This window comes from Heptranchias perlo, chromosome 12, assembly GCF_035084215.1.
Source record: "Heptranchias perlo isolate sHepPer1 chromosome 12, sHepPer1.hap1, whole genome shotgun sequence".
NCBI classification, from domain to species: domain Eukaryota; kingdom Metazoa; phylum Chordata; class Chondrichthyes; order Hexanchiformes; family Hexanchidae; genus Heptranchias; species Heptranchias perlo.
Window position 1 is genome coordinate 9,327,570 of NC_090336.1, and position 15,503 is coordinate 9,343,072.

General features: G+C 47.5%; 1 protein-coding gene across 1 annotated transcript in view; it reads right to left on the minus strand.

The window, feature by feature from the left end:
- Window positions 1–1,370: 1,370 nt before the first annotated feature.
- Window positions 1,371–15,503, minus strand: part of apip (APAF1 interacting protein) — a 60,292-nt gene continuing 46,159 nt past the window's right edge. The window contains exons 4-7 of the mRNA XM_067993631.1: window positions 10,686–10,803; window positions 7,614–7,749; window positions 5,828–5,995; window positions 1,371–5,736 (exon numbers count right to left, since the gene is read on the minus strand). Coding sequence (XP_067849732.1) covers window positions 5,637–5,736; window positions 5,828–5,995; window positions 7,614–7,749; window positions 10,686–10,803 — 522 coding nt within the window. The 3' untranslated portion in view covers window positions 1,371–5,636. The remainder of the gene's footprint in view (window positions 5,737–5,827; window positions 5,996–7,613; window positions 7,750–10,685; window positions 10,804–15,503) is intronic.

A 15,503-nucleotide genomic window follows, 5' to 3' on the forward strand; every position in this document is an offset into this window, starting at 1 on the left:
CCTGTTGACTGCTGATGTTTCTCCTGTTCCTACCTGGTGACTGCTGGTGTTTCTCCTGTTCCTACCTGTTGACTGCTGATGTTTCTCCTGTTCCTACCTGGTGACTGCTGGTGTTTCTCCTGTTCCTACCTGGTGACTGCTGGTGTTTCTCCTGTTCCTACCTGGTGACTGCTGGTGTTTCTCCTGTTCCTACCTGATGGGTGTTGGTATTGCTTCCAGTAGGTAACAGTATTCTCCTTTTCTCACCCCATGGGTGCTGGTTTTTCTCCCATTCTTGCTTGGCCAGTGCTGCTACTTTGTCGGTTTTTATTGTTTTGTCTCCACTACGGATCTTGAGTAAACCGATGGCTGAGATCAAAGAATAGGATGGTTTCACAGTCACGGGGCAGTATTGGTAAAACCTCCACCATTACTATGGATTGAACTGGGGGAAAAGAATGTTTTCTACATTTTGATGGTAAAACTCTAGGGGGCAGTAATCTTCGGTCAAAATGCCTCCCTCAAAGTCAACGTAAGGTTATACAATAATCTGGCTGTTGGTGCTGACCACTGGCTGTGGTTGGTGTGGAGATTGTCTAGTTGCTGTGGTGCTGACTGCTAGTTAGTGGGTTGGGTTTTGTGGATTGGCAGGCTGCTCCGAATCTTTGTTTCCCATTCTGCTGCTGGTTACTGCAGTATCTGCTTTAGCTCCTGCTACTCGTCTCCTCCCCTCGTCAGGGACAGTAAATTTAGTAGTAAAAATTGCTGTCTTTCTGAGGAGATGTTAAACCGAGGCCCCGTCTGCCCTCTCAGGTGGTCGTAAAAGATCCCATAGCACTATTTCGAAGAACAACAGGGGAGTTATCCCCAGTGTCCTGGCCAATATCTATTCCTCAACCAATATCATCAAAACAAATTATCTGATCATAACATTGCTCTTTATGGGATCTTGCTGTGTGCAAATTGGCTGCTGCATTTCCTACATTACAACAGTGACTACACTTCAAAAGCACTTTGGGACGTCCTGAGAGTGTGAAAGGCGCTACAGAAATACAAGTTCTTTCTTTACACTTTTCTGAAGACATAAATAAGCATACACAAATTGACAATCTGCCGCAGGATCTACATTCTCTTGCTGCAGAATTTGGGCGGGCTTGTCACAGAAACTGACTTTGAGGTGCTGCAGAGTTCTAGGGACCCTGTGTACAATGCAAGTGGATCGAGGGCAGAAACATCTAGGAGAATGACGGAACAGGCTCGAGGGGCTGAACGGCCTTCTCCTGCTCCGATGAGAACTCCAGGCAGCAGTGACTCAGAGTGCTGGCGCCACCAGCAGGCAACTCAGTAATACTACAGCCATTTTATAAAATCCATGGTAACATAACATCCAGGACATTTAATTACTGCAAATTTATTTCAAAAGATTAAAAATATTAAATTCAAGGTTACAAAAGCGGCTTACAGTACATCATAACAGCTCAGACTGCTTCAGTATTTGTATGTATGAAGCTCCTATTGAATTTCCAGATATGCCGCAGCTCAGTGTTAGATCCACTTATAGCAGATGACAACAGGATATACGTTAATTTAAAGTTAGCTGTAGGAAAGGTCTACCTTTCAGGATTCAACAACTCATTGATTACTTCCGCTCAGGAGTGTACTTGTAATAAGTGACCCGTATGATGATTAAATGCTGAGGACTCGGGATTGATGTGCCTAATGAGAGATTGATAGCCACTTATAACAGAGCATACTCCTGTCAAAGACTATTCTGATTTACTATGTGGCAAATGATCACATAAAACAATCCGCACGTAGATATCTGCCATCCAGTGTGAATATTCACCCATATTCAGTGAAACCCGTAAATTAGGGACACCTAAGGGACTTGCATCAAATGTCCTTTTTTTTGCAGGTGTCCTTATTTTCAAAATGGTCATTGTATGTACAGTAAACTGGATGAGCCAAATATCCCATCAACTCTAGCGGTAGAGAAACCACCCTCTCCTTGGGATAGAGCCGTGCAAACATTCAATCCCAGAGAGACCACTCCATCCCTGGGATAGAGCCGTGCAAACATTCAATCCCAGAGAGAGAGACCACTCCATCCCTGGGATAGAGCCGTGCAAACATTTAATCCCAGAGAGAGACCACTCCATCCCTGGGATAGAGCCGTGCAAACATTCAATCCCAGAGAGACCACTCCATCCCTGTGACAGAGCCGTGCAAACATTCAATCCCAGAGAGACCACTCCATCCCTGGGATAGAGCCGTGCAAACATTCAATCCCAGAGAGACCACTCCATCCCTGGGATAGAGCCGTGCAAACATTCAATCCCAGAGAGAGACCACTCCATCCCTGGGACAGAGCCGTGCAAACATTCAATCCCAGAGAGACCACTCCATCCCTGGGATAGAGCCGTGCAAACATTCAATCCCAGAGAGAGAGAGACCACTCCATCCCTGGGATAGAGCCGTGCAAACATTCAATCCCAGAGAGACCACTCCATCCCTGGGACAGAGCCGTGCAAACATTCAATCCCAGAGAGACCACTCCATCCCTGGGATAGAGCCGTGCAAACATTCAATCCCAGAGAGAGACCACTCCATCCCTGGGATAGAGCCGTTCAAGCATTCAATCCCAGAGAGACCACTCCATCCCTGGGATAGAGCCGTGCAAACATTCAATCCCAGAGAGACCACTCCATCCCTGGGATAGAGCCGTGCAAACATTCAATCCCAGAGAGAGACCACTCCATCCCTGGGATAGAGCCGTTCAAGCATTCAATCCGAGAGAGACCACTCCATCCCTGGGATAGAGACGTGCAAACATTCAATCCCAGAGAGAGAGAGACCACTCCATCCCTGGGATAGAGCCGTGCAAACATTCAATCCCAGAGAGAGACCACTCCATCCCTGGGATAGAGCCGTGCAAACATTCAATCCGAGAGAGAGAGACCACTCCATCCCTGGGATAGAGCCGTGCAAACATTCAATCCCAGAGAGACCACTCCATCCCTGGGACAGAGCCGTGCAAACATTCAATCCCAGAGAGACCACTCCATCCCTGGGATAGAGCCGTGCAAACATTCAATCCCAGAGAGACCACTCCATCCCTGGGACAGAGCCGTGCAAACATTCAATCCCAGAGAGACCACTCCATCCCTGGGATAGAGCCGTGCAAACATTCAATCCCAGAGAGACCACTCCATCCCTGGGATAGAGCCGTGCAAACATTCAATCCCAGAGAGACCACTCCATCCCTGGGATAGAGCCGTGCAAGCATTCAATCCCAGAGAGACCACTCCATCCCTGGGATAGAGCCGTTCAAGCATTCAATCCCAGAGAGACCACTCCATCCCTGGGATAGAGCCGTGCAAACATTCAATCCCAGAGAGACCACTCCATCTCTGGGATAGAGCCGTGCAAACATTCAATCCCAGAGAGACCACTCCATCCCTGGGATAGAGCCGTTCAAGAATTCAATCCCAGAGAGAGACCACTCCATCCCTGGGATAGAGCCGTGCAAACATTCAATCCCAGAGAGACCACTCCATCCCTGGGATAGAGCCGTTCAAGAATTCAATCCCAGAGAGAGACCACTCCATCCCTGGGATAGAGCCGTGCAAACATTCAATCCCAGAGAGAGAGACCACTCCATCCCTGGGATAGAGTCGTTCAAGCATTCAATCCCAGAGAGAGAGACCACCACATCCCTGGGATAGAGCCGTGCAAACATTCAATCCCAGAGAGACCACTCCATCTCTGGGATAGAGCCGTGCAAACATTCAATCCCAGAGAGACCACTCCATCCCTGGGACAGAGCCGTTCAAGCATTCAATCCCAGAGAGACCACTCCATCCCTGGGATAGAGTCGTTCAAGCATTCAATCCCAGAGAGAGAGACCACCACATCCCTGGGATAGAGCCGTTCAAGCATTCAATCCCAGAGAGACCACTCCATCCCTGGGATAGAGCCGTGCAAACATTCAATCCCAGAGAGACCACTCCATCCCTGGGATAGAGCCGTGCAAACATTCAATCCCAGAGAGACCACTCCATCCCTGGGATAGAGCCGTGCAAACATTCAATCCCAGAGAGACCACTCCATCCCTGGGATAGAGCCGTGGAAACATTCAATCCCAGAGAGAGACCACTCCATCCCTGGGATAGAGCCGTGCAAACAATCAATCCCAGAGAGACCACTCCATCCCTGGGATAGAGCCGTGCAAACATTCAATCTGAGAGAGAGAGACCACTCCATCCTTGGGATAGAGCCGTGCAAACATTCAATCCCAGAGAGACCACTCCATCCCTGGGATAGAGCCATTCAAACATTCAATCCGAGAGAGAGAGACCACTCCATCCCTGGGATAGAGCCGTTCAAGCATTCAATCCGAGAGAGACCACTCCATCCCTGGGATAGAGACGTGCAAACATTCAATCCCAGAGAGAGAGAGACCACTCCATCCCTGGGATAGAGCCGTGCAAACATTCAATCCCAGAGAGAGACCACTCCATCCCTGGGATAGAGCCGTGCAAACATTCAATCCGAGAGAGACCACTCCATCCCTGGGATAGAGCCGTTCAAACATTCAATCCGAGAGAGACCACTCCATCCCTGGGATAGAGCCGTTCAAACATTCAATCCCAGAGAGAGAGACCACTGCATCCCTGGGATAGAGACGTGCAAACATTCAATCCCAGAGAGACCACTCCATCCCTGGGATAGAGCCGTGCAAACATTCAATCCCAGAGAGAGAGACCACTCCATCCCTGGGATAGAGCCGTTCAAACATTCAATCCGAGAGAGACCACTCCATCCCTGGGATAGAGCCGTGCAAACATTCAATCCCAGAGAGAGAGACCACTCCATCCCTGGGATAGAGCCGTGCAAACAATCAATCCCAGAGAGACCACTCCATCCCTGGGATAGAGCCGTTCAAACATTCAATCCCAGAGAGAGACCACTCCATCCCTGGGATAGAGCCGTGCAAGCATTCAATCCGAGAGAGAGAGACCACTCCATCCCTGGGATAGAGCCGTGCAAACATTCAATCCCAGAGAGACCACTCCATCCCTGGGATAGAGCCGTGCAAACATTCAATCCCAGAGAGAGAGACCACTCCATCCCTGGGATAGAGCCGTGCAAACATTCAATCCGAGAGAGAGAGACCACTCCATCCCTGGGATAGAGCCGTGCAAACATTCAATCCCAGAGATAGAGAAGTTTCTCTGCCGCTATGGATGCTGTGTAAAGAGCTCCCTTGTCCACAAAATCCATTTCTTTCACCTGCTGCCGCCTCGCAATGACCTTCGTGTCCGATGTTTAAGTTGTAAACAGACTTGGTGCATTAAAGGCTGTCTGTAGTTCGTAATTTGCGAGCGTCTGTGATTTCAAGGTGCAGCTTGTATCTGTTACAATGTATGTTATTTGGGACAGTCATAAGTGTCCGTTTTTTGGGAGTGTCTGTATGTACAGTTTTCACTGTGTGTATATACTATATACTATAGCAGAGCTCCTGCTCACATGGTCTGACCACATTCTAAAGTTTAAGCAATATTCAGTGATTGAGGACATTCACATCATGTGTACATGCCTTTAGATTTACAGTACAGCCTAATTATGGGTCAAAGGTATTTGCTGACTGCTGGGTCTTAGACGATGCCCTTTTCCTCCGTTGGGTGCTGAGATGGGTCGAGGCCGCATTGTTTCATTTGCACAGCAATGTCAAACAGATAGTCATAACACTCGCACCTGCAGAGGGAGAGGGAGACACAGAGTGAATAGGGTTAATGTGCGGCGCTTGGAAACAATGAGCAAGGTAAGTGGCACAGACTGCACTCACATTGCTTTAGCATTTTGCCACGTCTTCCCCCACACGTAGATGCCATGGCGACGAACCAGTACTGCGCAGGTGTCCGGGTATTCATTCATGGCACGAGCCATTCGCTCCTTCAGGTCCTTCTCTTCTGGTGTATTCTCTATAATGGGGACCACCAGCAGATCATCATACCTGGCGAACACAAAATGTTCAAAGAGTTTTTACAAAACAAGGAAACAATTGCCCTCGTCTTTAAATTTGTGCAATGATTTCATCCTGCCAAATTCCTTCGACAAGATACAGGCAATTTACAGGCTTCAGCAGACACAACCACAACATCTTGCATTTATACAGCATGTGATGGGGACACAGCCACAAAGATAGAGAAATGACCAGGTTATTCTGAGCTCAAAGTACCAAGGACCTCATTTCCTTTATTTAATTCCAAAAAAATCCCAAAACAAAAGAATAAAGAAACGAGCCTCCAATTCCTATACTGGAACTAGGGGCCACAGTTTAAAAATAAGGGCTCTCCCATTTAAGACGGAGATGAGGAGAAATTTTTCTCTCAGAGGATCGTGAGTCTGTGGAACTCCCTTCCCCAGAGAGCGGTGGAGGCAGGGTCATGGAATATTTTTAAGGCTGAGTTAGATAGATTCCTGATTAACAAGGGAGTCAAAGGTTATAGTAGGTAGACGGGAAAGTAGGGTTGAGGTCGCAATCAGATCAGCCATGATCTTATCAAATGGCAGAGTAGGCTCGAGGGGCTGAATGGCCTACTCCTGCTCTTAATTCGTATGTTCCCACTTCTGACGTGTAGAGTTATATTTACTATCATTGTATTTATTATCTTTAGTACTCACTTGGCTGTGTGGGTGTAACCAGGATAAATGGACACTTCTCTCACGCTGGAGCCTGTGATCTTTACCAAGTCCATGCCCACATTCCCTCTGTACAGGGTGTTTATGATTTACCAGAGGCTTTAGGCCAGCTGATGGGGGACAAGTGAAAGCTGAAATGGCTTTCCTCTGCCTGCATAGTCTTTTATCAGTGCTGACTTGAGAGACTGCCATTGTTTTGTGGCTAGTGTCTGCTCAAGCCTTCTTTCACTCCCGGGAGGTGTCCATGCCATTTTGTCTCACGTCCTCTAACACCTGACCATATTCCTCTGTTATTGGCCTTGGCTACTGTATTATGTTTTTTTATTCGTTCATGGGATGTGGGCGTCGCTGGCGAGGCCACCATTTATTGCCCATCCCTAATTGCCCTTGAGAAGGTGGTGGTGAGCCGCCTTCTTGAACCGCTGCAGTCCGTGTGGTGAAGGTTCTCCCACAGTGCTGTTAGACAGGGAGTTCCTATCTTAAAGGCACCAGATAAGTATAAGTGATTTCCTTACCACCACGTCCTCGGCAGGCAGCTCACCTCGCATTCTATAAACTAGCCTTCCTAGTGCTGCTGTCACTCCCATGACACTTTTAAATAAAAAGTGTTTGCATTTAGCCCACAATAAAAATACTCTACTTTAACGTCTGCAATCTGACTGTTTGCCAATACTTTATGAATAGCTGATCACTAGATTATCGCCAGGAAAGGGGAAAAATTCTGCCCACTCCATCAGATCACCCATGATTTGAGTATCAGGCAGGCCTGGATGTAAAGCAATCCTCCTCCTCAATGTGCCACCCACAAGTTACTGCTGCACAAGTTTATCAGATAAAAAAAGGAATGATACAGCTTGGTTCATTAGCAGGATTCAGTGAAACAGCATTGGATCTGTGTTCAGCGTGACACTCAGTGAGGAGTACAGTACCTGTAAAAGCCTCCAGATTGACATTTCCTGATTCCTTTAATCAGTTCTTGGTGCGTAATTCGGAACTCCTTTCCTGGGAAGAGGAGGGTTGCCATGACTGCAGCTTTGGAGTGCGAGTGTATGACTGCTCCGGAACCTATAGAATTATAAACAGCACTTCATAAATACTCCCAAATACATGGAACAGAAGCATCAGCACAACATCTCACTTAGAGGAATGCACAGTGATGGTGTTGATGAGGGGGACATATAGCTGTGATGTCCTTTCCTTCCCATGATGACCATTTCATACAAGAAACAGGCTGATATGGGCTGGACAGCTTTGTTGTCTTTGCCACAGCTTCTGTACTACTCAAGAGTCACGTAAAGCTGCCAGTAGCCACAGTTTCTTGCCCTTCTGCCCCTTATTATCTTTGTAAACAAATTGTTCTACATCAATAATGTACCATTAAGAAAGAAGGAAAGAACTTATATTTCTATAGCGTCTTTCATAGCCTCAAGATGTCCCAAAATGCTTTACAGCATTTTGAAGTGTAGTCACTGTTGTAATGTGGGAGATGCGGCAGCCAATTTACGCACAGGAAGGTTCCACAAACCGCAATGAGATAATGACCAGTTCATCTGTTTTAGTGGTGTTGGCCAGGATACCGGGGAGAACTCCTCTGCTCTTCAATGAATAGTGCCATGGGATCTTTTACATTCACCTGAGAGGGCAGTCAAGGCCTCGGTTTAACGTCTTATCAGAATGATGGCACCTTCGACAGTGCAGCACTCCCTCAGTACTGTAAAGTGTTAGCCTAGATTTTGTGCTTAAATCTCTGGAGTGGGACTTGAACCCACAACCTCTGATTTTTGGCATAAGTCTTCCTTAAGTTAAATTCAAAAATTATACTTCGTCAAACCCATATAGCATACCGCTACTCCGCAGTCTTGCTGCTCCCCGAGAGCAATTATTTAATCCACAAAAGTAACACAACAACTTGCATTTAGATAGTGCTTTAATGTAATAAATCTCCCATAGGTATATGGGAAACAGACACCGAGCCAGGAAGGAAGACTAAGAAAGCTAGGTTGAAGAGATGAATTTGAGGTGAATAGTGAGGCACAGAGGTAGAGAAGCTGAGGGAGCAGGTTCCAAAGAGTGGAAACAAGGCAGCTGAAAGGTTGAAAGGAAGTGGCTGTAGAGAAGAGTGTTTGCGAGGGAGGGGGAGAGCTATAGAATGAGAGAGGATTTCAGAGATAGGTGGGTGGGACAAAGCCATGGAGAGATTCACATTTGAGGACATGGATTTTAATTGACAGAGTTTGCGGATATGGAGGAGCCAGTGCAGATCAGTGAGGTCAAGGGTGAGGGCGAGCAGAACTTAATATAGGACTGGACCTGTCGGAGTTTTGAACAAGTCGGAGTTTATGAGTATGGAATTTGTGAAGCTTGCAAGGAGAGTGTTGTGTAGCCAAGTATGCAGGTGCAGCAGGTGATCAAGAAGGCCAACGGAATGTTGGCTTTTATTGCTAGGGGGATAGAATATAAAAACAGGGAGGTATTGCTGCAGTTATACAAGGTATTGGTGAGACCGCACCTGGAATACTGCATACAGTTTTGGTGTCCATACTTAAGAAAAGACATACTTACTCTCGAGGCAGTACAAAGAAGGTTCACTCGGTTAATCCCGGGGATGAGAGGGCGGACATATGAGGAGAGGTTGAGTAGATTGGGACTCTACTCATTGGAGTTCAGAAGAATGAGAGGCGATCTTATTGAAACATATAAGATTGTGAAGGGGCTTGATCGGGTGGATGCAGTAAGGATGTTCCCAAGGATGGGTGAAACTAGAACTAGGGGGCATAATCTTAGAATAAGGGGCTGCTCTTTCAAAACTGAGATGAGGAGAAACTTCTTCACTCAGAGGGTAGTAGGTCTGTGCAATTTGCTGCCCCAGGAAGCTGTGGAAGCTACATCATTAAATAAATTTAAAACAGAAACAGACAGTTTCCTAGAAGTAAAGGGAATTAGGGGTTACGGGGAGCAGGCAGGAAATTGGACATGAATTTAGATTTGAGGTTAGGATCAGATCAGCCATGATCTTATTGAATGGCGGAGCAGGCTCGAGGGGCCGATTGGCCTACTCCTGCTCCTATTTCTTGTTCTTATGGAGGTGACAAAGGAACCTATAAGGATTTCAGTGGCACAGGGCCTAAGGTAGGGGTAGAGGTGATAAATGTGGTGAAAGTGGAAGTGAGCAGCCTTAGTGATGGAGAGGAAGTGGGACTTAAAGCTCAGTTAAGGGTCGAACACTATGCCAGGATGTGGGCTGGGGGCAGAGAGAGGAGCAGGAAGCAGCAGAGGCAGTGCACCGATGGTTTTGATCCTAGAGACAAAGAAATCCATGAGCTGCGTGCGGTAAGGGTGGAGAAAGAGAGGCAGCTGATCAGAGAATAGGGAGCTCAGGCTGCATGGGCTTGATGGACAGTTCGATTCATTTTCAATTTCTTCTGCCAGCACAAGCTGAAAGTGATGGGATTTGCTGCCTGGACTAAGTTGTATGTTACTGAAGGCAGAATTGTTTCCACCTTGAAGATGAGTCTGCTTTTGCTGCATCATAGTTGGCGCCTTAACGGAGTAGAGTATTTTAGAAAGACCAGCTTAGAGCATAAAATGGATTCAATGAGATCGTACAAAACATAATACTGTTGGGACTTGGATATTATCAAATAAAACTGCACTCAAAATATATTAATTATATATTAGATCACCTTGCATCCAACCAAATGGTCAGAGATGGAGAACCTGAACAGTGTAGACTATTACAACAACGTGGAGCATTCAGTCTCTGAGATATTGGGCTGGAGGAGAGTGTATACATTCCAATTCAGAGTGTGCACATTCCAATAGAGGCAGCATGTACTATCTCACATGTTCTATTCATTGCAAACAAGAGGCAGCACGCACTCTCTTATAGTGTATCGTACCAAACGAGAGACCGTGTGTACCCTCACATAGTGTGTACATTCCAATTCAGAAGCATCATGCAGCACAAGTATTCTGAAAGGCGCTGTGTACTGACTCCTTACCTCGCATGGTGTATGCATTCATAAAGAGAGGTGTGCATTGACTTTTCATTAGCTTCTTCCAGGGTGGAGGGCCAGAGATGTCACGTTCTGCGATGTCACATACAAACATATCGTCAGGCTGCAAGAGAGTCAGCGGAATTTAGGAGCACTGAATTGCACAGAGACTGTTAAGCACCATCATTCAGGGCACAGGGCAGGGAGAGTTAATTCTGATCGAGTGCTAACTGCCAGCCTGCCTGCCTGCTGGGTTGGTGTATCAGAGTGGTAGGACCTGAACTCTTGCCAACAATACACATTCTGTGCTTTATGGTTACTGATTCCTCCCACACAGTCATACATTTTTAAACAAAAGGTACGAGCAAGTCATTAGCATATCTCCTTGAACTTCATTCAATTACAGAGCTCAGGAATTTTAAATGGAACGTACTCTTAGGGGTATATAACAGAGAGTCGGGTCTGGACAGAGAAAGGTACGGAGAGAGAAACTCAATTTCCTTCAGCCTGGATTTTTGATTTCCAATCACCAGTGCAGAATGGCTTTAAACGAATACGCACCATTTCAATTTGAGCAAACAGACTTCTCATATTATCTGAATCTGACCCAAACAATCATTGTCTCAGCGGCATTCAACACACACAATGTCAACAGCACGAGCTGCATATAATTAACCAGGCAGTGTCACAAAGTACCAGCTCTTCACTGGTCTGGCCTATATGTGACTCCAGACCCACAGCAATGTGGTTGATTCTTAATTGCCCTCTAAAATGGCCTAGCAAGCCACTCAGTTATACAATCTCGCTATGAAAAGTCTGAATAAGAAAAAAACCGGACGGACCACCTGGCATCGGACCACTAGGCACCGGACACGACAAAGGCAAACCAAGCCCAGTCGACCCTGCAAAGTCCTCCTCACTAACATCTGGGGACTTGTGCCAAAATTGGGAGAGCTGTCCCACAGACTGGTCAAGCAACAGCCTGACATAGCCATACTCACAGAATCATATCTTTCAGCCAACGTCCCAGACTCTTCCATCACCATCCCTGGGGATGTCCTGTCCCACCGGCAGGACAGACCCACCAGAGGTGGCAGTACAGTGATATACAGTCAGGAGGGAGTGGCCCTGGGAGTCCTCAATATTGATTCCGGACCCCATGAAATCTCATGGCATCAGGTCAAACATGGGCAAGGAAACCTCCTGCTGATTACCACCGACCGCCCTCCCTCAGCTGATGAATCAGTCCTCCTCCATGTTGAGCACCACTTGGAGGAAGCACTGAGGGCAGCAAGGGCACAAAATGTACTCTGGGTGGGGGACTTCAATGTCCATCACCAAGAGTGGCTCGGTAGCATCACTACTGACCGAGCTGGCCAAGTCCTGAAGGACATAGCTGCCAGACTGGGGCTGCGGCAGGTGGTGAGCGAACCAACACGAGGGAAAAACTTACTTGACCTCATCCTCACCAATCTACCTGTCGCAAATGCATCTGTCCATGACAGTATTGGTAGGAGTGACCACCGAACAGTCCTCGTGGAGACGAAGACCCGTCTTCACACTGATGACACCATCCAACGTGTTGTGTGGCACTATCACCGTGCTAAATGGGATAGATTCAGAACAGATTTAGCAGCTCAAAACTGGGCATCCATGAGACGCTGTGGGCCATCAGCAGCAGCAGAATTGTATTCCAGCACAATCTGTAATCTCATGGCCCGGCATATTCCTCACTCTACCATTACCAACAAGCCAGGGGATCAACCCTGGTTCAATGAGGAGTGTAGAAAAGCATGCCAGGAGCAGCACTAGGCGTACCTAAAAATGAGGTGTCAACCTGGTGAAGCTATTACACAGGACTACATGCATGCTAAACAACGGATGCAACATGCTATAGACAGAGCTAAGCTATTCCACAACCAACAAATCAGATCAAAGCTCTGTAGTCCTGCCACATCCAGTCGTGAATGGACAATTAAACAACTAACGGGAGGAGGAAGCTCTGTAGACATCCCCGTCCTCAATGATGGCGGAGTCCAGCACGTGAGTGCAAAAGACAAGGCTGAAGCGTTTGCAACCATCTTCAGCCAGAAGTGCTGAGTGGATGATCCATCTCGGCCTCCTCCCGATATCCCCATCATCACAGAAGCCAGTCTTCAGCCAATTCGATTCACTTCACGTGATATCAAGAAACGGCTGAGTGCACTGGATACAGCAAAGGCTATGGGCCCCAACAACATCCTGGCTGTAGTGCTGAAGACTTGTGCTCCAGAACTAGCCGCGCCTCCAGCCAAACTGTTCCAGTACATCTACAACACTGGCATCTACACGACAATGTGGAAAATTGCCCAGGTATGTCCTATCCACAAAAAGCAGGACAAATCCAATCCGGCCAATTATCGCCCCATCAGTCTACTCTCAATCATCAGCAAAGTGATGGAAGGTGTCGTCGACAGTGCTATCAAGCGGCACTTACTCACCAATAACCTGCTCACCGATGCTCGGTTTGGGTTCCACCAGGACCACTCAGCTCCAGACCTCATTACAGCCTTGGTCCAAACATGGACAAAAGGTGAGGTGAGAGTGAGGTGAGAGTGACTGCCCTTGACATCAAGGCAGTATTTGACCGAGTGTGGCACCAAGGAGCCCTAGTAAAATTGAAGTCAATCGGAGTCAGGGGGAAAACGCTCCAGTGGCTGGAGTCATACCTAGCACAAAGGAAGATGGTAGTGGTTGTTGGAGGCCAATCATTACAGCCCCAGGACATTGCTGCATGAGTTACTCAGGGTAGTATCCTAGGCCCAACCATCTTCAGCTGCTTCATCAATGACCTTCCCTCCATTATAAGGTCAGAAATGGGGATGTTCGCTGATGATTGCACAGTGTTCAGTTCCATTCGCAATCCCTCATATAATGAAGCAGTCCGTGCCCACATGCAGCAAGACCTGGACAACATCCAGGTTTGGGCTGATAAGTGGCAAGTAACATTCATGCCAGACAAGTGCCAGGCAATCACCATCTCTAACAAGAGAGTGTCTAACCACCTCCCCTTGACATTCAATGGCATTACCATCGCCGAATCCCTCACCATCAGCATCCTGGGAGTCACCATTGACCAGAAACTTAACTAGACCAGCCACATAAATACTGTGGCTACAAGAGCAGGTCAGAGGCTGGGTATTCTGCGGCGAGTGACTCACCTCCTGACTCCCCAAAGCCTTTCCACCATCTGCAAGGCACAAGTCAGGAGTGTGATGGAATACTCTCCACTTGCCTGGTTGAGTGCAGCTCCAACAACACTGAAGTAGCTCGACACCATCCAGGACAAAGCAGCCCGCTTGATTGGCACCTCATCTACCACCCTAAACATTCACTCCCTTCACCACCGGCGCACCGTGGCTGCAGTGTGTACCATCCACAGGATGCACTGCAGCAACTCGCTAAGGCTTCTTGGACAACACCTCCCAAACCCGCGACCTCTACCACCTAGAAGGACAAGAGCAGCAGGTACATGGGAACAACACCACCTGCACGTTCCCCTCCAAGTCACACACCATCCCGACTTGGAAATATATCGCCGTTCCTTCATCGTCACTGGGTCAAAATCCTGGAATTCCCTTCCTAACAGCACTGTGGGAGAACCTTCACCACACGGACTGCAGCGGTTCAAGAAGGCGGCTCACCACCACCTTCTCAAGGGCAATTAGGGATGGGCAATAAATGCCCATCCCACGAACGAATGAAAAAAAACTCTGCTGTTAACATAGTGATGATAGTTTGTGTAGTGGGTAAAGAAAATGATTTTGAAATATATTTCAATGTTTGATTATTGCAGATGTCAGCACTCGTGTTCAACAGCACTGGCTAGATATCCAATGTTGCACCTTTCCTACAGAGGCGAGGGTGCTACCACTGAACCAAGGGATGTTGTTTGTAAACTTGCCGCTGCTCTGGAGTTGAAATAGTTTAGTGACTCACTGTCCACGTTCCCTGCCTCCCCTCGGACTGGAACCCAGCAAAAGTATATTGAGCAACAGAAAAAGAAGCGTCGTGAACCAATCAGTATTGGTGTCACTCAGATATTCTTTACTGTGCTGCTTTTCCTCACCCAGACCCACCTGCTACCCTGGTCACAGAGTATGCCAGCTTCCTTCCCATCCCCCCCTCTCCCCCGCACTTTGCCAGTTCAATACATCGCCCCAGAACCTCCTGCCCCTCCCCACCCCTTAATTGTCTCCTCCACCCAAGTAACCTCCTTGGCTAATATTCCCTTCGTGTCCACCTGCTTCTCTGTCATCATCTAATTGCCCGACGGTGTCACCTTACCCCGACCCCTCCCACGCCCACTGCCAAAAACGAAGAGACTTTCCTGATCTCGTCATCAAGTCAACAAATGCAATCGAAACATAACTCCCAGGGTAAGAGATAACAGGGGGTCATTTGAACCTAACTGGCTGAGCGGGAAACCCACAGGATCGTGTGGAACGCTGGTTTTACACCCCGCCCAATAATAATCTCCACTGACGTCAATGGAGTGTAAAATCAGGCAGGGTGTAAAACCAGCGTTGCATCAGTTTCCTGACGGGCGGGTTAGGTTAAAATTACCCCCCTAGTGATTTCACTTTTACCAATTTCCTGCAAAGTTCACTTATGTTTAATGGTGGCTGTTTTTCTGAGTTTTCAAAGGGGAACTAAACTTCAGCCATGTCAGACCAGGATTAGTAATGGAGACTGAACTGACAAAACAAATGCAAGATTCTGACGGGACATTATGATGGACATTTTCACTGGTGGATCCTTTAACATCACGGCACTGGAGAAACG